The 21,496-nt window shown below is 39.8% G+C and overlaps 1 protein-coding gene across 2 annotated transcripts in view; it reads right to left on the reverse strand.

Annotated features, from left to right (window-relative positions):
* Positions 1–21,496, reverse strand: part of DPYD (dihydropyrimidine dehydrogenase) — a 646,680-nt gene that overhangs the window by 441,177 nt on the left and 184,007 nt on the right. For both annotated transcript variants that reach the window (XM_087719294.1, XM_087719293.1), the window contains one exon: positions 9,966–10,127. In XM_087719294.1, coding sequence (XP_087575420.1) covers positions 9,966–10,127 — 162 coding nt within the window. The remainder of the gene's footprint in view (positions 1–9,965; positions 10,128–21,496) is intronic.

The raw sequence follows: 21,496 nt of genomic DNA on the forward strand, positions 1-21,496 counted from the left end.
AGTAGGGCAACTACACCTCAAGAGATGACCAATATATTCATCATTAAGTATAGGTTTATTATTGTGAATAATAATAAGAGCCAAAGTGGCCCAGTGGTTAGAACGCAGTACCGCAGGCTACTTCAGATGGCTTCTAGCTGCCATTTAGCAGTTCAAATCTCACTGGCTCAAGGTTGACTCATTCTTCCATCCTTCCATGGTGGGTAAAATGAGGACCCAGATTGTTGGGGGCAATATGCTGTAAACCACTTAGAGAGGGCTGTAAAAGCACTATGAAGCGGTATATAAACCTAAGTTAGTGGTTCTCAACCTGTGGGTCGGGACCCCTTTGGGGGTGGAACAACCCTTTCGCAGGGGTTGCCTAAGACCATCGGAAAACACATATTTTTGAAAAAATACGGAAAACATAAAAGAATGTATGTACCACAACATAAGGAACTGTATTAAAGAGTCGCAACGTTAGGAAGGTTGAGATCCACTGGTCTAAGTGCTATTGCTATGAATAATAATATCATGCAGTGAAGATAACAATTAATTTAGAAAACTGCTAGTAATAAATTAGTTAATTCAATCCACATCGCTATCCATATAAGAGCCGAGGTGGCGCAGTGGTTAAATGCAGCACTGCAGGCTACTTCAGCTGACTGCAGTTCTGCAGTTCGGCTGTTCAAATCTCATCGGCTCAGGGTTGACTCAGCCTTCCATCCTTCCGAGGTGGGTAAAATGAGGACCCAGACTGTGGGGGGTGATATGCTGACTCTGTAAACTGCTTAGAGAGGGCTGAAAGCCCTATGAAGCAGTATATAAATCTAACTGCTATTGCTATTGCTATTTCATACAAATGCGGAAGGTGAGAGAACAATTTATTCAGAAATCTTAGACAAGAAAGAAGAGATACTAGGTGAAGAAGCAGAAAAGCAAACTGAAATAAATTGGGGAGGGGGTGTTTGTATATTCAGCTGCTAATTTTATGCACAATAATCCTAAGTGGCTAACAACAAAGCAACAATAAATCATCATACCATCTATTCCAAGAGTACTATGTTTCAGAAAATCTGGGCAAATATATGTGAAAAGAGAAGAATTGATCAGCCTGGAATCTTTTTAAGTACAGAGAAGAAGTGAAAGGATTTGAACAATACATAGTACAGGAAGTTTCTGGAACTCTTTATGGCTACCACTGCTTCAGTATCTGCTCAGAGCAAGAAACCATGCATAAGTCTTGCAAGCTTACAGCATTTTAGTTTTAGATTATTTTTTTTAAAGGAAACTTACAAAGGCCTCAGACGGAGGAGAAGAACTTTTGATAGGAATGTTGGCAGAGATGAAGATTCATGGGGACTAGAACATAGCAAAAAATAAAAAATCTGTCTGTAAAACTTGACTTAAGCTAAAATTAAATTACAGTAAAGACACTGTTTGGGGGCAGGAAATAAGAGGAAAAATAAGATTGATTTCAAAAATGAGCCCAACTATACACAAATACATTACTTGCTTACTCAGAAAAAAAAATGAGAGAGACAGTTTGGTCTTTCTAGCCAGTTTGCACATGGCAAAAACAAAACAAAACAGGAGACCATGAGGTCTAGCCTCACTTTAGCCATCAAATCCAGGGGGGTAACCTTGGGCCACTGACTCCTTCTCAGCCCAATTCGCCCCATAGGATTGTTGTGGGGCAAATAGGAGAAGGAAGGTGTGTTGGAGATGTTCCCCATCTTGAGTTATTTGTAAAAATAATAAAAGTAAGAAACAAGGAAATAAATAAAAATGGGGATTTGTTTCTCTAACTCATTTTCTTTTTTTATATAAAACAAGGAATTGTATTCATCCAAAGATCTTTCTTCCTTTCCAAGTATGTGTAGATCACTCTCTCTTTCTCTCTCCTTTCTTTTTCTTCCTTCCTTCCTTCCTTCCTTCCTTCCTTCCTTCCTTCCTTCCTTCCTTCCTTCCTTCCTTCCTTCCGTCCTTCCTTCCAGTGGTGAGTTTCAAAAATTTTTCGAACCTACTCTGTGGGTGTGGCTTCCTTTGTGGGAGTGGCTTGCCAGCCATGTGACCTGGTGGGAGTGGCTTGCCGGCCAGGTGTTCTCCCTCTCTCTCTCTCTCTCTCTCTTTCCTTTCTTTTGTCTCTCTGTTCCTTTTCCCTTTTTTTTCTTTCATCTCTCTCACTTTTTCTTTCTTTTCTTTTTTCTTTATTTCCTTCTTCCTTTCTTTCTCTTTCTCTCTCTCTGTGACTCTGTGTGTGTGTGTGTGTGTGTCAGTAGTGGGTTTCAATTTTTTTTTGAACCTACTCTATGGGTGTGGCCTCCTTTGTGGGAGTGGCTTGCTGGCCATGTGACCTGATGGGAGTGGCTTGGCGGCCATGTGTTTTCTTTCTTTCTCTCCCTCCCTCTCTCTCTCTCTCTCCTTCCTTTTGTCTCTCTGTCCCTTTTTTCTTTTTTTCTTTCATCTCTCTCTCACTCTTTCTTTTTTCTTTCTTTCTTTCTTTCTTTCTTTCTTTCTTTCTTTCTTTCTTCCTTCCTTTCTTTCTCTCTCTCTCTCTCTCTGTCTCAGTCTGTCTGTCTCTGTATGTGTATGTGTGTAGCAGTGGTGGGTTTCAAAATTTTTTGGGACCTCTTCTGTAGGTGTGGCCTGCTTTCCGGGTCCACTGGTGGAACCTCTTCTAACCAGTTCAGTAGATTTGACAAACCGGTTCTACCGAACTGGTGCGAACTGGTAGGAACCCACCTCTGCTTCCTTCCTTCTCTCCCTCACATGCAACACAGCAAGTACCTCAGTATTCTTTAACATCTCCTGTCCCATCAATTTTGAATTAACTTTTCCACAACTCCTAAGTCTACTCACATACTGTGCTCCACAAAGTTCCACAAAAGCTAAACATAAGGTTGGTTGTAATCACTGGATTATTTGTACGCCTTTAAAAACAAAAGGGGCCAATTTAAATATTAAAAAGCAAATGCTGGAAATAAAGATGCTTATCAACCACAATGACTTACGTTTGCAGCACCTTGATGCCGAACATTTGTATTTATCTACCTGCAATGCCACAGGATGTCTTGTTTTGTACTCTGTCCCTGGTACAGCTAGTCAATAAGTCTCCCACCCTATGCACTTAATCTGCTGGCACAGTATGCTTTCAATTGGGCTGTAAATCTTACAATGCACAAAAAGCAAGGACCACAAACCATTTAAACTGCCACACTGAAGACAAAGGGATTAACCCAGCTTAATTGGTTTATAACAACACTGTTAAGTACTTGGGCAGGTTTCCTACTGAATGCTTAGGAAAGGCTGCACATAGATTGGAGACTGTAGTTCAATGACTACTTTGAGCTACCAAGAGTACTACAAAATCCTCTAATTGCTTGCAGAGGAATTCTCTGTCACAATTTGTGTTGGTGTATTGAGAAGCAAAGAGCTAAACCTTAACAGGGAGAAAGAGAAAGTGCTGAAGAAAAAAAAATTCCTAGAATAAGACCTGTGTGTTACAGGCAGAGGTGGTATTCTACTGGTTGGGATCGGTTCGCTTCAGTGGTGGGTTTCAAAAATTGTTCGAACCTACTCTGTGGGTGTGGCCTCCTTTGTGGGAGTGGCTTGCCGCCCATGTGACTGGATGGGAGTGGCTTAACGCCCATGTGACCGGATATGAAGATGCCGATGACACTTGTCAGAACCACCTTAAATTCCCTCAAACACAGCACTGGCATGCATAAGAATAGGATGTAAACTTGTTTTTTAAAAGGCATCTTTGGTTTCATTAAAACAACTTCAACACACACAATGTTCTGATTGCACCACAAAGGCAGTAGTCATCCTTACCTTTCACAGAGGCACTGAGTTTTATAAATATGAGCATTAGTGTAGAATAATCATATCCAAGGACCAGTGGTGGGTTTCAAAAATATTTGGAACCTCTTCTTAGGTTTTGCCTGCTTTCCAGGTCCACTGGTGGAACCTCTTATAACCGGTTCGGTAGATTTGACGAACCGGTTCTACCAAATAGGTGCGAACTGGTAGGAACCCACCTCTGGTTCGCTTGAACAGGGAGCGGAAATCGTGGGTGACCCCACCCACTCGCCTAGCTCTACGGCATCCCATTTAGGCCCTTTTTTTCGCCAAAAGCACATGCACGGAAGGCTGTGCATCCACGGTCACATTTGAGAACCAGTAGGGAAGGTAAGTCAATACCACCCCAGGTTACAGGTTAGCAATCTATACAGATCCCTTCTGCATTAACATGGGAGCCAAGAAATCACTGTACATTCTTTTTTTAAAAAAATTGAAGACTAGAACTTGTGGCCAGGCTCTTGGTACTGTATGTTCAAACTATCCTGGATACCGCCTTTCAACTGTATAGAGCAGCAAAAGATTGATAGCAGCGAATAAACTATCAGTCAAGGAAAATTATCTACCATTACTTATAATGACTTCGATAAGTTTTCAGGAAGCCTTTATGTTGCTTGGAATGGAGTCTCCCAGCTATTGTTGTAGCCCCAATCTTCTCAAACTACTGAAACAATTCATACAATGAATTCTTAGACCTTAATAGGTAGAAAAAAGGGTGTGTTTTTTCCTTCCATCCTATTATTAGAAGCAGGAACATCTAATGAGGCAGACTCACTGGGAAAAGATTCAAGATTAATGAGAAGAAATCATATTCACATGGCTCCCTTTTTTTATTTACTTAGAAAGGCTTCATTCTTACCTATATTCCACAGAGTTTTATCTGATAAAATTTAACAATGGGGTTCATTAGTACAATATGATACACAGATGACCTCCTACGTTACTATCTTCCAAAAGAAATTATGAGTAATCATGAATAAAAAATAAAAATGTACTGCCTCCAAAATACTTTGGATTCAAACTTGGAAACCAAAGCTTTTTTCAGACACAATTCCCCACATTATTTTAGGCTGCAGTATTATTAGTATTTTGTCTTTTGCCATATTCCCATCTACTGTCAGATATCTGTCAATAAATGTAACAGTGATAAAAAAGTTCAATATTTTAATTCTGAAGGATTTTTCTTGTTGGGTATTACAGAATGTGATTTGAATATGACAGATTATTGTCCTCTATAATTTCTATAATACATAAAATAGTCACTAAGAATCCAACACAAAATATCTAAATTCCACAAAAGTTATGAACAGGAACCAGGTATAAAAAGGGCACACATTATAATATCTATCTGTACACACAGACACACACACCCAGAGAGACACACACACATACACACACACCCTGACACAGACACACCCAGACACAGACACACCCAGACACAGAAACACCCAGACACAGAAACACCCAGACACACACACACACACACACACACACAGACACACACACACACACACACACACACACACACACACACACATATATATATATATGTTTTTATTTGAGCTGATAAATAAATAAAGGGAGACTAGTATAGATCTATTTCAAGCTATTTAGCTCTCATCAGCTAGCCATACCCTTACTGGGATTCAAACCAGTAAGGCTATGGCTAGCTGATGAGAGCTAAATAGCTTGAAATAGATCTATACTAGTCTCCCTTTATTTATTTATCAGCTCAAATAAAAACACAAATATAACAAAAGGCAACAGTAAAAATATTGGGTTTCCGTCGTGATGGACTCTTGTGACGAGCCGATTGACAGATGTTGGAAGCAGTTAAGCTTCCTCCCATAGTTGGGGCTTACCAGGGGTTGTGACACTAATATATATATATCAATGCATTTTAAATTATGTAGCAGTGCCACACTGCTCAATTGTATTAGAACCTTGATTCCAATAGATCATTTTAAATAAACTTAAAATTCTGTGATGAAAATCATTCTGAGCTATTTATCCTATGCCTGTTTCAATATCAATCATTGTGCCAGACCACAGCATTTTAACAGGTTTATAAAGATTTTTCAAGAAGAATTGTACATATTTAAGAAAATCCATCAGGGCATAATTTTTTCCTATTAATCACATTAGGACTAAAAAGAGACACAAGTGGAAGGCTTAACAGATATTACTTGCATTAACAGAAATGCAGCATCCAGATTATTGGAATTTTGTGTTCAGTTTTAGGCGAAGAGGATTGTTGCGGACCCTGGACAAGACAGTGAAAAGAGTCAAAAGGGGACTTAATATGGAATCCCTACATGGGCACAAGTGGGTGAAGTCTAATTCCTTCAAATGCCATTGAAACTTATCTAATCATACCGAGATACAAGCTAGCAGTCTAAGAAGATTCCTGTGTATAAGCTTGAGCAATAAAATGGCTAATTGGACTATTCATGTGTGGATCTGATTGTTTGCATCTGACAGGGACAAAGAGAAGTTGAAGCATGTTTAGAGCAGAGCTATCAAAATGATATAGAAGAAGGAAACCAAGCCCTATGAGAAGCAGTTGAAGTAGTAATAGCAATAGCATTTAGACTTATATAGAGCCTTACATCCCTCTCAAAGGAGTTTATAATGTCAGCATATTGCCCCCAACAATCTGGGTCCTCATTTTACCAACCTCGGAAGGATGGAAGGCTGAGTCAACCCTGAGCCGGTGAGATTTGAACAGCCGAACTGCAGAACTGCAGTCAGCTGAAGTAGCCTGCAGTGCTGCACTCTAACCACTGCGCCACCTCGGCTCTATAGCAGGGGTATCAAACTTGCGGCCCATGGGCGAGATGCATCACACGCTAGCCATGCCCATCCTCGTTTTAGCAAAGAGGGAAAAAGTTGTGATACATCATGTGACGACAACATGTCATGAGCCCATCAGGATCAAAACGCCTGGCTGTGGGCAGAGTTAGCCTGCAATACTTCATTCTAACTACTGCACCACCATGGCTCCTAAAATAATACTAGCAAATCTCCCCATCTAGTCTATTTTTAGCTCATTTAGGAAATTTCTCAATTTATCACATTACTGCACAGTTATATTGTTTCCAGGATTTGAATCAAGTAGCCAAGAAGTACAGAGAAAAGTTTTGAACTAACTTCTGCCAACGATTTCACTCTCCTGGATATTAAGTCTTCTGAACGGAAAATTTGAATGAGGTCTTTACGGCTTCTTCCAAATAATTAAAACTGGAGGGCTCTTAACGTTTACTCAATCCTTGCTTAAAATAATACTGGCACATCTCCCCATCCAGTCTATTTTCGGCTCACTAAGGAAATTTCTCAATTTATCACATTACTGCACAATTATGTTGTTTCTTGGATGTGAATCATGATGATAGAATATGCATATGCACCTGTATTCTAGCCACAACAATGGAAACATGATGAAAAATATGTCTTAATATCACAATGCAAATTCCACCCTTCTGTATTTCTGTACCCAGATTTAGGGAGATAAGGAGTAGGATTGCATCAAGGCATCATGGTGCACCTTTTGCTACTTAACTCTACATGGGGCTGCCCTTGAAGAGTGTTCGAAGATTCCAATTAGTCCAGAATACAGCCGCGCAAATGATTGTGGGTGCACCAAGGTACACCCACATTACACCTATCCTCCGCGAGCTGCACTGGCTACCTATTAGTCTCCGAATCCACTTCAAGGTGCTGGTCGCTACCTATAAAGCCCTACATGGCATCGGACCTGGGTACCTGAGAGACCGCCTCCTGCCAATTACCTCTCTCAGACCAATTAGATCGCACAGGTTGAGTCTCCTCCGGATTCCATCTGCCAGCCAATGTCGGCTGGCGACTCCCCGGGGGAGAGCCTTCTCTGTTGCAGCTCCGGCCCTCTGGAATGAGCTCCCTGTTGAGATCCGGACCCACACTACCCTCCCGGCCTTCCGCAAAGCCACCAAGTCCTGGCTGTTCCAGCAGGCTGGGGGGAGCTGAGAAGCATCTACCTCCACGGAAATTGTGAATGTTGGTTTTGTTTTTAATATGTTGTCTTTGTCTCATTCCCCCCTTTCCCTTGTCTTTTGTGAGCCGCCCGGAGTCCTCCGGGAGTGGGCGGCATACAAGACAAATAAATAAATAAATAAATAAATAAATAAATAAATAAATAAATAAATAAATAAATAAATAAATAAACAAACTCCCCTCTCCCCACCTGCCCTCCCACAGACACCTAAGAGATTTTGTATGAGTAAATAGATAGAATCTAGGAGCTTGGCAAATGCAGAAGCAAAAGAGCAAGCTATCCTAAAGCAGAAAAGGTCAGGACTGGCATATTGAAAAATGAAAGCAGCAAGCTATATGCATTCTCAGTATACCGCATGTATGTCCTACTTGACAGGAAGCAGACAACAGCAGAACGGCATTCAAGACAGTCTCTAGATTAGTCATCTTAGCTTGCATAGAATAATGTGAACATACTGTGGATCAATTTGGGTTTTTGTTGAATTTGTAACACACTGACCAATATATACCAAAACTGACTAGGAATGTTCTTTTTATAAGCAGGAAATGCTGAACACTTCTAAGCTCGTAACTTTATCTATACTTTCTTTATCATATTATGAAAACAGTATGTGAAAAGCTTGATTAACCACTGCTGAGCAAATGAGTGCAAAATAGGAGCTTCTGCCTATTTTGTTACATGATAGTGACAGCTGATGTAAAATCATAAAAGTACGTTGAATACAATAAGAATTGGGTACTTGAGCAGGGGATAATAAAAGAAGACATAGGGTTAAGAACGAATATGTACTGAATGACTGTACACTGAATAGAAAAATGCATGACCAGTATGAAAAACCTTTATGGAGATGGTACAGCATCACAGAAGGAATGAATAGAGATTGGAATGAAAGCAATTATATGAAGAAGGAAGGAAGGAAGGAATAAGAGGAAGGGGAGGACAAAAATTGATGGAGCTGAAGAAATCTTTACAAAATGTAGAAAGGCGAGAAGTTTAAAGAATAAAAGAAAATGTATAGAGAGGCACATGGGTTTGTTAAGCTGATCTTATCCTTGAATTTACTTGGTTACTATTGTTTATTCCATTCTGTGCCTGAAAAAAGTTGCTTATTCCAAAACGTAATAGTGTAATGGGTTTGTGAGTAGCATACTATATAATAACAAACTTTTAATGACCCAAGTTTAAACAAAGACCAATAAGGGCAATTTCATTATCATAGCATGTTGTTTGTAATTGAATAAAAAAAATTCATAAAGCATGCAAGTTTTAACATAAAATTCAAGTTCACAAAATCCAACCTTATTTAAATGAGAGTGGTATATTTAGACCTAATATTATGAAAACTCTTTGCTATACCTGGTTTTTCTCATATTCAGATCAATGCTGTAGACGAGTATAAATCTTTTCAGCACATATATTTTATTATTAAATCAGTACTAGCTACATGTTTCTCGGAAACAAAGTTAAAAATTGTCATTATCACACCCAAAGATTTTAATGATTTGGGGCTGGAATATTTCAAAGACATTTTCAAATATTCCATTCCAAATATTCCAAATAGTCCACCTGATATTCAGGTGACTAAAACATTGGATTTTTTCAAATAGTGGCATCATCCTGTCTTTTTTTTTAATGCCTTAACATCCTAGTGAGTCTTTTCTTTCTTACAAGTGAGGCATTTTAATACCTCTGATTTTCTACTTGAATTATTATGTTTTGAATTCAGACTATGGTAGCTGGACTGTAGTTAAGTAACTGAAATAATGATGAAAATGGGGGGGGGGAATCATTGTTAACTAACTTGGTGAAGATCCAATATACATTTAACTTTATACTTGTACATCTATCCTGAAAGTTATACGTGGAGCTGAAAACCTGAATAAATGATATTTTTATAAACATTATGCAGTGCTTACTTTAGAACATAAAACTAGTTTCTTAATTGCTAGTAACTCTGTGCTTTGTGTTCTATATGAAGAAAAGGAATCTTATCATATCTGCTTTAATTAGGTTCCAAAAGAAAAGGACTACTGAAAAATCTTGTGCAAAGTAAAGAAGGAAAAATAGAATTATCTAAATACATTTTACTTACTTCTGTAGCAAATTGCTGCAGTCCACCAATATTAATTGGTCCATCCTCAGTGGCATATAAATTGCATCCTCCCACACAGAGATCAGAAGTTGGACATACCATCCCACATGATAGTCCAAGTGGATTGTCAGAAAAGATCATTTTGGCAGCTCCATAGTAATTCTGCAGAAATAAGGGGAAAAAAAACACTGCAATCTCATATTAGAGGAAATATAGAATGTTAGACAAGCTGCTTGCATTATTTTATCTGTATAGCATGAGCTGTGTTATACATAATTATTTTTACAATAATATATGATTTCATACAAAAAACATATTACCTATTCTTACAGATTTTTAAATCCTCTCTCAATCGTGTCATATTTAACGATTGAAATTTCCTTATTAGCCGAGATGGATTTTATGCTTCTTCGCCATCTATTCATAGCAGAATTATCTCTACGTAGAAATAATACTGAATCTGTGAAAGTGTCTAAAATGGCACCCTGCAATCCTAAATCAATTAGCTAGATAAAATTGCAAGATAATACAGTTTTGCTCATAATGTTAATCTCATCTGAAAGATCAATCAAGATACTTCCTCTCATTATTACTGATCACATATCCGTAAGCTTCACTACTGACCTTTGGCAAAGTAGACTTATTAATGTATAAAACAGACACATAATGTTGGTACATTACCAAAAATTCATTCAGATCAGCTGTTGGAGAGACTAAGGGCAGCTGGTTTGCCTCACACCAAACACCTCACCATCTAATAAGTGTTGTATTTTCTTTTGCATCAACAACTGAGTGCTGTATTTCCCAACATATTATTTACAATATCTGAAAATATATAGTGAATAATTCCACCCACCCCCATGAAATCTGCAGTCTGAAATGATAGATATGCCAAATATTGCTCTTATTGGAGCAGTCTTTTCCAACACAGCATATTGGACAAAACCTGAGAAATTATTTAAGAAATAGGGAGTCTGTTCTCTGTGGTGGTTAAGATGCTAGCCTAGAAACCAGGAGACTGACTTTCTCTCAGGCCAGCCCACCTCAAGGGGCTGTTGTTGTGCGGGGGGGGGGGGAAGAGGATGCTCCTGCCCTGAGTTACTTATAAAAGTAATAAAGGCAGGATAAAAATTTAATGAATAAAAATTTAAAAGCATCCAACCTATCTAGAGGGTACAAGTTGGAGAACCATGAGGGCAATTAATTTCTGTTCATTCATCAAACTTTCTCCCTTCTTTTGGCTTTTATTTTTCTATTTGTGGCTGATCTTTATAGGAGACAGGGATGTGCAGTCAGGGGAGGCAGAGTCTCACCACTGTCATCATGAAAAGAAAAAAAAATGTAAAAGGAAAAAGGCAAGAGCTGAGGTCAGGCTGAGCTAGTTGCTGCCAGAGTCACCATGGATGACTCTGCTTAGCTGTTTAAAAAAGCCTCTTAAAAAGCGCCTTCTATAGGAGGAGGCAGGAGAACAACGTGCCTCATCTAGTCTGACTTTAGGCATTTTATGATCACTTGAGCAGAGTTAAGCAAGAGTTAAAAGCCGAAAAATTCCTGATGTAGGTGAGGCACGTCGTTCTCCTGCCTCCTCCCGTAGAGGGTGCTTTTTAGAGGCTTTTTTAAACAGTTAAGCAGAGTCATCCACGGTGACTCTGGCAGCAACTAGCTCAGCCTGACCTCAGCTCTTGCCTTTTTCCTTTTACATTTTTTTTTCTTTTCATGATGGCAGGCAAGAGCAGAGTTGAAATCCTCTCTGAGAAAGCTGGAAAAGGTACGTGTGGGTCGGAGGGAGGGGGAGGAATTCAAACTTCATCCTCCTGGTGCAACTTTGTGTGTATGTGTTTGTGAGAGGGGGGAGGGAGGGAGAGAGGGTGGAAGGAGGGGAAGGGAGAAGAAAAAGAAAAAGAAAGAAGGAAACTCATTTATCAAAGGAGAAAAACAAATGCTGTTGCTTTAAATCGGAACTGAGCATGCTTGGCTGTGGAATTCTGGGAGTTAAAAGTCCACAAGTCTAAAAAAATTGCTGCCTCCCCAGCCATAAACCTCACCGCATGTCATTGATAGGAGAAGCAACTAAATACATTGGGCAAGACTACTAGTTATATTAATTAAAAAATGTAAGAGGAAAATTTGAAGGAGTTAAAGAGTTACTTCGAATACTTACTCACTTATGCTTACTCACCTATTTCTGCAGCCTCCATTTAAGAGACCTTCTAACAATAGTTTGGTTTGGTTGATTATTAGATGCTACATACACTACAGCTTACAAAACTCTAGTCAAGCATGGGGGCTAAAGGCTTCCGTTTTCTACTTGCATATGTCATTTTCCTTACAATCATTAAGCTCTGTTAAAAAGCTGTTGTTCTTTGGGCGATCAATATTTTAACAGCAAAATATTAAATAACAACCATTGCTTCTTAACCTTTCATTCAACCCCCAAACACTTGCTTCGATATTTATTTCACTTTGACAAGTGTCCCAAAGGTGCTTTTTCAAAAGGCATTTTGAAAAGGCAAAAGGATTTTCTTTGTTTCCCTTGAAGACGTTTCATTTCTCATCCAAGAAGTCTCTCTTCAGTTCTGAAGAAGTCAGAACTGAAGAAGCAAAATGCTGTGAAGGAAAAAAAAAAGTCCAGTTACCTTTTGGAAAAAGCACCTTTGGCACAGCCATGACCTGCATGACTGAGAATCTCTATAGACTTTGACAAGTGGTAGCAATGGCCTTGTAGGAGATGACCAGGCTGAGCCCAAGGGAGGGATCAAACATGTCCTAAGTCAAGAGTCCCTGTGCACCTGCAAGGGATCCAAGTCCAGCACACCTTGAATGCCTCTCTTATCTCCCACTCATTTCCATTAATGGACAGTTGGTCAGATTCTTGTAGAGACATTAAGCTTGCAATAAGTTTATTGTCAGGCCTGCAATTATATTCCTTTTAGAATTTTGGCCTGCCACACTTTCTCTTATTTCATTATGCTGTTTCATTAGTATAGCTGATGGGAAGGGGGAATAGACAGGAGTAGGATTGTGGAATGTATTGTTGTCATTCTTTACTAGAAGCCAAGGTCATCTTTTGTGTCTGTACTTTTACACCTGGCCAGAAGCAGGTGGGGGGAGACGCCAGCGTGAAAGAAGATTGGACCATGTGATGGTTTGTGGGTGTGGGGACAAGATCATGAACTTTTAACTGGGTGGGATTCTGATGTAATTTTCAGAATTGGGATTTACACAGATGTGCTAAGATATCTGCTTTATTAAATTGGAACTTTAAGGATCGTTTTGCCTTGGACTCTGATTTAATTCTACATGATACTTGGAACGCTGACACTTATACTCATTTGAACTGCCTGAATCTCCTGCTTTCCCTAGTGCTTTCCCTAGATCCTTTCTTCAGTTTTTCCCTCTTAGGGCAGTTTCAACAGAAAGATCCTGGCTTCAGTCAGAAGTTTAATCAGAATAAAAGCCAGAAGAGTCTGGTTTAAAAATCATAAACAAAACAGGAAAACACAACCGGTCTGAAAAATACGAAAAATAGTCTTGCTACCAGATAAATTAGAAGTGGAAACTTGCATGAAAACATATGAGGTAAAAAATCTTGTAATAAGGCAAGCTACATGCTGTATGACTGGCGCAATGAATGAATATAATACAATAGCAGAGTTGGAAGGCACCTTGGAGGTCTTATAGTCCAACCCGCTGCCTAAGCAGGAAACCCTATACCATTTCGGACAAATGGCTATCCAACATCATCTTAAAGACTTCCAGTAGTGGGGCATTCACAACTTCTGGAAGCAAGCTGTTCCACTGATTAATTGTTCTAACTGTCAGGAAGTTTCTCCTCAGTTCTAAGTTGCTTCTCTCCTTGATTAGTTTCCACCCATTGCTCTTTGTTCTACCCTCAGGTGCCTTGGAGAATAGCTTGACTCCCTCTTCTTTGTGGCAACCCCTGAGATATTGGAACACTGCTATCATGTATCCCCTAATCCTTCTTTTCATTAAATGAGACATACCAGGTTCCTGCAACCGTTCTTCATATGTTTTAGTCCCCAGTCCCCTAATCATCTTTGTTGCTCTTCTCTGCACTCTTTCTAGAGTCTCTACATCTTTTCTACATCGTGGCGACCAAAACTCAATGCAATATACCAAGTGTAGCCTTACCAAGGCATTATAAAGTGGTATTAACATTTCACGTGATCTTGATTCTATCCCTCTGTTTATGCAGCCTAGAACTGTGTTGACTTTTTTGATAGCTGCTGCACACTGATGACTCATATTTAAATGATTGTCCACTAGGACTCCAAGATCCCTCTCACAGTTACTACTATTGAGCAAGGTACCACCTATACTGTACCTGTGCATTTTGTTTTTCTTGCCTAAATGTAGAACCTTACTCTTTTCACCATTGAATTTCATTTTATTAGATAGTGCCCAATGTTCAAGTTTGTCAAGATCCTTCTGTATCTTAAGCCTATCTTCTGGAGTGTTGGCTATTCCTGCCAGCTTGGTATCATCTGCAAATTTGATGGCTTCCCCATTCATTCCCTCATCCAAATCATTGATGAAGATGTTGAAGAGTACTGGGCCTAAAACAGGGCCTTGGGGTACTCAACTGCGTACTTCCCTTCATGTAGATGCAGTTCCATTGAGGACTACACATTGAGTGCGGTTGGTCAGCCAGTTACGAATCCATCTGGTGGTGATGCTGTCTAACCCACATTCTTCTACTTTATCTAATAGTAGGTTATGGTCTACCTTACCAAATGCCTTACTGAAGTCCAAGTAAACTATATTGACAGCATTCCTCTGGTCCACTAATTTTGTCACTTTGTCAAAGAATGCAGTAAGATTAGTCTGGCATGATCTGTTTTTGACAAACCCATGTTGGCTTTTGGCTATTACTTTGTTTACTTCTAGGTGTTCGCTAATTCGTTGCTTGATTATCTTTTCCAGAATCATTCCTGGTATTGAGGTCAGGCTGATAGGTCTGTAGTTTCCTGGATCTATTTTTGTTTTCCTTTTTTTGAAGATGGGAACCACATCAGCTCTTTTCCAGTCCTCTGTCAGTTCCCCGGTGCTCCGGGATTTCTGAAAGCTATAGTCAGTGGTTCTGAGATCTCGTCTGCCAGTTCCTTCAGAACCCTGGGGTGTAATCCTTCAGGTCCTGGTGATTTGAACTTGTCTAGGGTAGACAGTTGCTCACTTATCATTTACTTCCCTATTACAACTTGTGTTCCTAATCTGATTTTTTGTGGTGCTGTTTTTGATAGGCTGGACTGTTTTATCCCTTTGTGTAAAGAACATCATATGTTTGAGGAAAGCATTTTGAGCTCCGTAAGAAATCAATATTCCAAATTTATGGAAGAAAATAACTGGTTATCTATGATTATTTGAAGCAGCTGTACTCCACAGCTGGTCAACTACTGGAGACAAAGAAAGAGACAGAAATACACATCTAGTCTTCTCCATTTTTATACTTCACAGATACATTCTATTCAATTGTCCACTCTCTCTTATGACAAATAGAAAATTGGAAGAAATTATTAAGCAGCTTTGACAAAATATTTGTTGAAAAGATTAATTTTAAAATATGTGAAGCAATAAAGTTGCTTTCAAAGCTTCGGGCACAATGATAAAAAAAGAAACAGATGGAGAGTGGGCTGGTCTTATTCCATCATTCTTGCAAACTGCCTTACATTAACATTCCTAGTTAATCTAGATGGTAACCGTCAAGCTGCATATTGTCATTTTAAAGGAAGCAATGCATGAAAATATAACTCAATTCATTTGTCAGAATGTTAGAGTCTTTTAGTACATGATGAAAGTTGAAATATCAAACCAGATGTCTTTTACACTAAAGCTGAAATTTAAAAAAGGTATTTACTTATAAATGCCAAATCAGCACATGCAAATGTGGAGTCATTTTAATGCATTGATAGAATGCTCTCTGCAACCTATTCAACAGGTGCTTATTTTTTCCTGTTAAAACCAATTAATTATATAACAGTTAAAAGAGAAATTTTCACGTACTAATTTACTTGTGTGGCATCTTCATTAGAATTCTTCCATTATGTAAATTCAAATGTTGAATGTTTTCCTCTGTTACTGGGTTATTATTGTGATTAAATTTATGCCAATATGCATTATTCATTGCATTTAAACCTATTATGTACAGTTTACATGGACTATGTAACCACTGGGAAGTATGCATCATGAGCTACCATTTTATTAAAGAATAATATAGCAAACAAATTAAAGAAGAATACAGCAAGTGAATTCTGAACTGCATTGTGGCTGGTATGTTTTAGCACTTTTAAATTATTTCAAAGATCACGAAAACAATGAAAGATATTAATATTAATTAAAAAGCAAAATCTAAACAACAGTATAAGAACTAACCAGTTGTCTTTATGCCTGTGAACCAAATCTCCCTCCGGTTTTTCTTGCTAGCTTATGTGAAATAATAGAAGAATAACTTTTTTACAAGAACCGAAATTCAATAGTAATAGCAATAGCAGTTAGACTTATATACCACTTCATAGGGCTTTCAGCCCTCTCTAAGCAGTTTACAGAGTCAACATATCGCCCCCAACAATCCGGGTCCTCATTTTACCCACCTCGGAAGGATGGAAGGCTGAGTCAACCCTGAGCCGGTGAGATTTGAACAGCCGAACTGCAGAACTGCAGTCAGCTGAAGTAGCCTGCAGTGCTGCCTTTAACCACTGCGCCACCTCGGCTCATTACAACCATGTCTACCATACGCTTCCTTATTGTCTTATGCAACTGCACGTACAAGCATATAAATAGGACTAATGAGACCAACAATTCAATGGAACTTGCCCGCTCCATTCATCTCACAGAAAGGCATCTGCTATGGACCCCCATCCGCTAAAGAATTCTGGCGGCTGGGATCAAGTAGCCTTCTCTTCTGTGGCCCCTGTCCTATGGAACACTCTACCACCGGAGGTGAGAACTGCTCCCACCCTTTTGGCCTTCTGAAAAAATATCATAACCTGATTTTGCCAGTTGGCCTGGGGTCCTGCCAGTGGCACCCACCAATACAGATGATTGATGAGGTAATAAGATCTCGCCCTGGCGCCATCCATTTTTATATAGGTTTTTTAAAAAAATAAGTTCTTTTTATAGTACATTTATCTTTTTTACTTTTTTGTAAGCCACCCAGAGTCTCCTTGTCAGGGAGATGAGAAGCATATAAATTTAATAAAATAATATGCATATGTTGGAGAGGAAGAGGATGCCAGTAGGGTTTAGTGTTAATGGGCTTGCTTAAAAGAGGGGAGACCCAGATTCTAGCCCTTCCATAGGCTTAAAAGTTGAGTGAGTTTGGGCTACTCCAGAGGTGGGTTCCTACCAGTTCACACCTATTTGGTAGAACCGGTTCGTCAAATCTACCGAACCGGTTAGAAGAGGTTCCACCAGTGAACCTGGAAAGCAGGCCACACCTACAGAAGAGGTTCCAAAACTTTTTGAAACCCACCACTGGTCCTTGGATATGATTATTCTACACTATCATGCTCATATTTATAAAACTCAGTGCCTCTGTGAAAGGTAAGGATGACTACTGCGTTTGTGGTGCAATCAGAACATTGCGTGTGTTGAAGTTGTTTTAATGCAAACCAAAGATGCCTTGTAAAAAACAAGTTTACATCATATTCTTATGCATGCCAGTGCTGTGTGTGAGGTAATTTAAGGTGGTTCTGACAAGTGTCGTCGGCATCTTCATATCCAGTCACATGGGTAGCAAGCCACTCCCATCCGGTCACATGGGCGGCAAGCCACTCCCACAAAGGAGGCCACACCCACAGAGTAGGTTCGAACAATTTTTGAAACCCACCACTGGGCTACTCATTCTGTCTGAGCTCTAAAGTGGGAAGATAAAAAGCACCTATTTACTGCATTGTACAAGAGGAGATGGGGCTACACCAAGCTTCCTACCCAGCCACTCTTATCTTCCTCAATTTTAATTCCCTTTGCTTTGCTTCCTGTTAACGACTGCGAAATCCTGAACTCTGAGAAAGACCAAGCGAGACAATATTCTTATTTATTAGGAATTCTGTCAGCTGGCTTAGTGCAGGCACCACAGCCCTCTCAATGAGGGCCAGGTCCTCTTAAGAAGATTTAACTGAAGTGACCAGCAGGATTCCAAGCCTGGACCTGCAAGATAGGACCAAAAAATGAATTACAATTATTCAAACAGGTCCACTTCTTACCATTATTCATGAATGAAAAGAGCCTTAGATATTAGAATGCTTTGTAAATGTTTTTAATTTAACAGATGCCTGTTCATGCTTTGTTTACAAAATGCCTTCTGTTGGGCAATTCCACAGCAAACATGCATCTAAGTGGACAGGATGTTTCGCGCTTCCCTTTATCAAAATGTCAATAAGTACTGCATTTGGTAACCAAAAGAATAGAAGCCAGTCTTAAGCAGACATCAATAATTGGTAGCAGACAAGAGGCAGATCTTTGCATGTATCACTTGGAAGCATTACATAATATGCATGTAAATGAGAATGTTTTTACTTGGAAAAACCTATTAAAAGATGTTGGATCAATAACTGTTAGACCAGAAAAAATTACATTTTCTATCAGGAAATGCTCCTACCATTTAGATTTTCCTCTGGTTCCGGCACATATTATGTATGCACCTAGCAGAGATTTTCTGATCAGTAGGTTTTTTTTTTCAATATATAATGCAATCTCCCCCAATATAATGCCTTCTAGACTTCATCACTAAAGTTGTGTTCTACATAATTAGGATAGAAGGAATGCTTATCATTATCCATCAGCCCAAAACAGCCCTTCCATAAAAGTAAATCCATCTAATTTTAATGAAACTTTCCTACTAAGACAGTATACATGAACACAGTTAAGAGAAGAAGCTGGAAATGAAAATCTTCAGAATGGTCCCCAATTCAATTCTCCATCCCTACTTTCTACTGCAAACAAAAGAGCATATTTTTATTCCTTCCTCACACATGCTTGGTTTAATCCAGGAATGATGAAAGATTTAGTTCCACACAAAGATCAAAGATTTAATCACAAAAAAAGCTCAAAATCATTGGCAAAGTCTTCTTTCTAAGAAGGTCCAGGCAACACTGAATAAGATCCAGGCCAATAAGATCCCGTAAATTAGGCCTCCTCCGAGTTCCATCAGTCGGCCAATGTCGACTGGCAACTACCCGGAGGAGAGCCTTCTCGGTGGCTGCTCCGACCCTCTGGAACGAACTCCCCGTGGAGATTCGTACCCTCACCACCCTCCAGAACTTCCGCGTAGCCCTTAAAACCTGGCTGTCCCGACAGGCCTGGGGCTAAAGACTTCAACCCCACTCGAATGGTATGACTGTTGCGCTTTTTTTAACGATATATTGTCTTCATGTTTGTAACTTGTTTGTCCTTCCCTCCCCCTGAATTGTGAGCCGCCCTGAGTCCCCTCAGGGAAAAGGGCGGCATACAAATAAAGTAAAATCAAAAATCAAAATGTGCTTTATTTTGGCTTCCTGTTATGGAGCACCCAGTTGCTGAGGGTTTTCCCCCCACATTATCATTTTTAAACTTTGAAGGAGACTTTATTAAACCACCTGGTTTATAAAACTATAAACCGAGTTAACAAATAGCAGACTGATTTCCACAGGTTGTCATTAAAGAAGGAAGAACAGTGAATGATATCCAAACCTAAGTTTATGTTCTACTCATTAACAAGTCAATATATAAAATTTGGATTCCACTTGATAAAGAGCATCCATGAAAGAGACTTAAAAGAAGACAGATCAATTTCACCAGCAAGTATTGCGGCCCAATTGGCAAAAGAAAGCTTATTGGTTGGAAACATGCAGAAGAGGCCTTCACCCTGTAGTAGATAAAGGTAAAGGTAAAAGTTCCCCTCGCACATATGTGCTAGTCGTTCCTGACTCTAGGGGACGGTGCTCATCTCCATTTCAAAGCCAAAGAGCCAGGGCTGTCCGAAGATGTCTCCGTCGTCATGTGGCTGGCATGACTAAACACCAAAGGCGCACGGAACACTGTTACCTTCCCACCAAGGTGGTCCCTATTTTTCTACTTGCCTTTTTTACATGCTTTCAAACTGCTAGGTTGGCAGAAGCTGGGACTGGTAACGGGAGCTCATTCTGTTAGGTGGCGTATTCTGATCGCCTCCTCCATCTAGTAACGAATGCCAAGGCAAGCTTAAATGAGAATGTCCTTTAATAACAAGTTCAGACTCTTGGTGGCTGAAAGCGAAGTAAACAAACAGAAAAGGACCTTGGCAGCAAGGCCGACAAACTTTGGCAGCAATTCAGACAAACTCTGGCAGCAATCCAGCCTGCCAAGTTTGTTTCTCTTTAGTCAAAGCGTTGACTTCTGCAAGAAGGGCGTGGCACAAGCAGTCTCTTTTATAGTCTGGAGAGGAGCCTAATGACCATCAGCTGAGCGTAATTACCTCCTGTAATTACGTAGTTGTTCTTGACGCCAAGTAGCCCTTCGACGGCGTGCATCCTGGAACAACTCATAGTTGGTTTCTGGATCACTCTCCCTTGTCTCCTCCCCACTGATCCAAGGCTCAGATGCCACCTGGTGGCCAACCCGCCTCTCTGCGCCCTGTTCGGAGTTGGAACCCTGTCCAGGGTCCTCCACATCCTCCAGGGCCTACTCACTGTCGGAGTCTGGTGGCAGCTCCAACGGCTCCTGCTGGGCCACAACAGTGGCGCTAGGGATTCAAATTGCCAAACTGCTGACCATTCTGATCAACAAGCTCAGCGTCTTAGCCACTGAGCCATAGCATCCCTTCTATAGTAGATAGACAATGGGTAAGATGATTATGATGATCATGATACACAATAAATTTTTAATTCATAAAGAACCTTGGCTGGTTTCTAACCAATAAGCTGTGATCCCAGATATAAACATCAAATTAAAGTACTTCTGTCTTATTTACCATTTAAAGAGAGAAGCAAAGGAGCAATGAACCATGCTAGCTTAAATTATAGTTTAATAAACTACAATGTGTAGCTTGTTGTTTGCAAAGATGGCTTCACGGAATATTGATAGGCACAATATTCAGACACAAATGTCACTGTATTCAGTGCAGCTTTCTTTGAAGTTGGAAAGCAAGACTATAGACTGGCACTACAATGCCATATATGTTATTCCAGAACAGGGATTGGGAAAAATTGTGTTCTGGCTTCTATAACTTTCAAATTTGTAGAAGCACAAATTTGTTCTGTTACAGTAATATATCTCTTTTTAAAAACATCTGACACAGTCTGCACAACGTGTTGGGAATAAAAAAGAAACAATGCATTTTACCTATATTTGCATTTAACGCAGTGGTGGGTTTCAAAACTTTTTAGAACCTCTTCTGTAGGTGTGGCCTGCTTTGTGGGAGTGGCTTGCCAGCCATGTGACCGGGTGGGGGTGGCTTGCCAGCCATGTGACCGAGTGGGAGTGGCTCGGCAGTCATATGACTGGGTGGGCGTGGCCAACTTGTAAAATGTAGTGAAACCCACTTAACAACGCTCTTG

The sequence above is a fragment of the Thamnophis sirtalis genome, unplaced genomic scaffold (genome assembly GCF_051295495.1).
Source record: "Thamnophis sirtalis isolate CommonGarterSnake01/CBP01778 unplaced genomic scaffold, rThaSir2_p1.2 scaffold_7, whole genome shotgun sequence".
Taxonomy (NCBI): domain Eukaryota; kingdom Metazoa; phylum Chordata; class Lepidosauria; order Squamata; family Natricidae; genus Thamnophis; species Thamnophis sirtalis.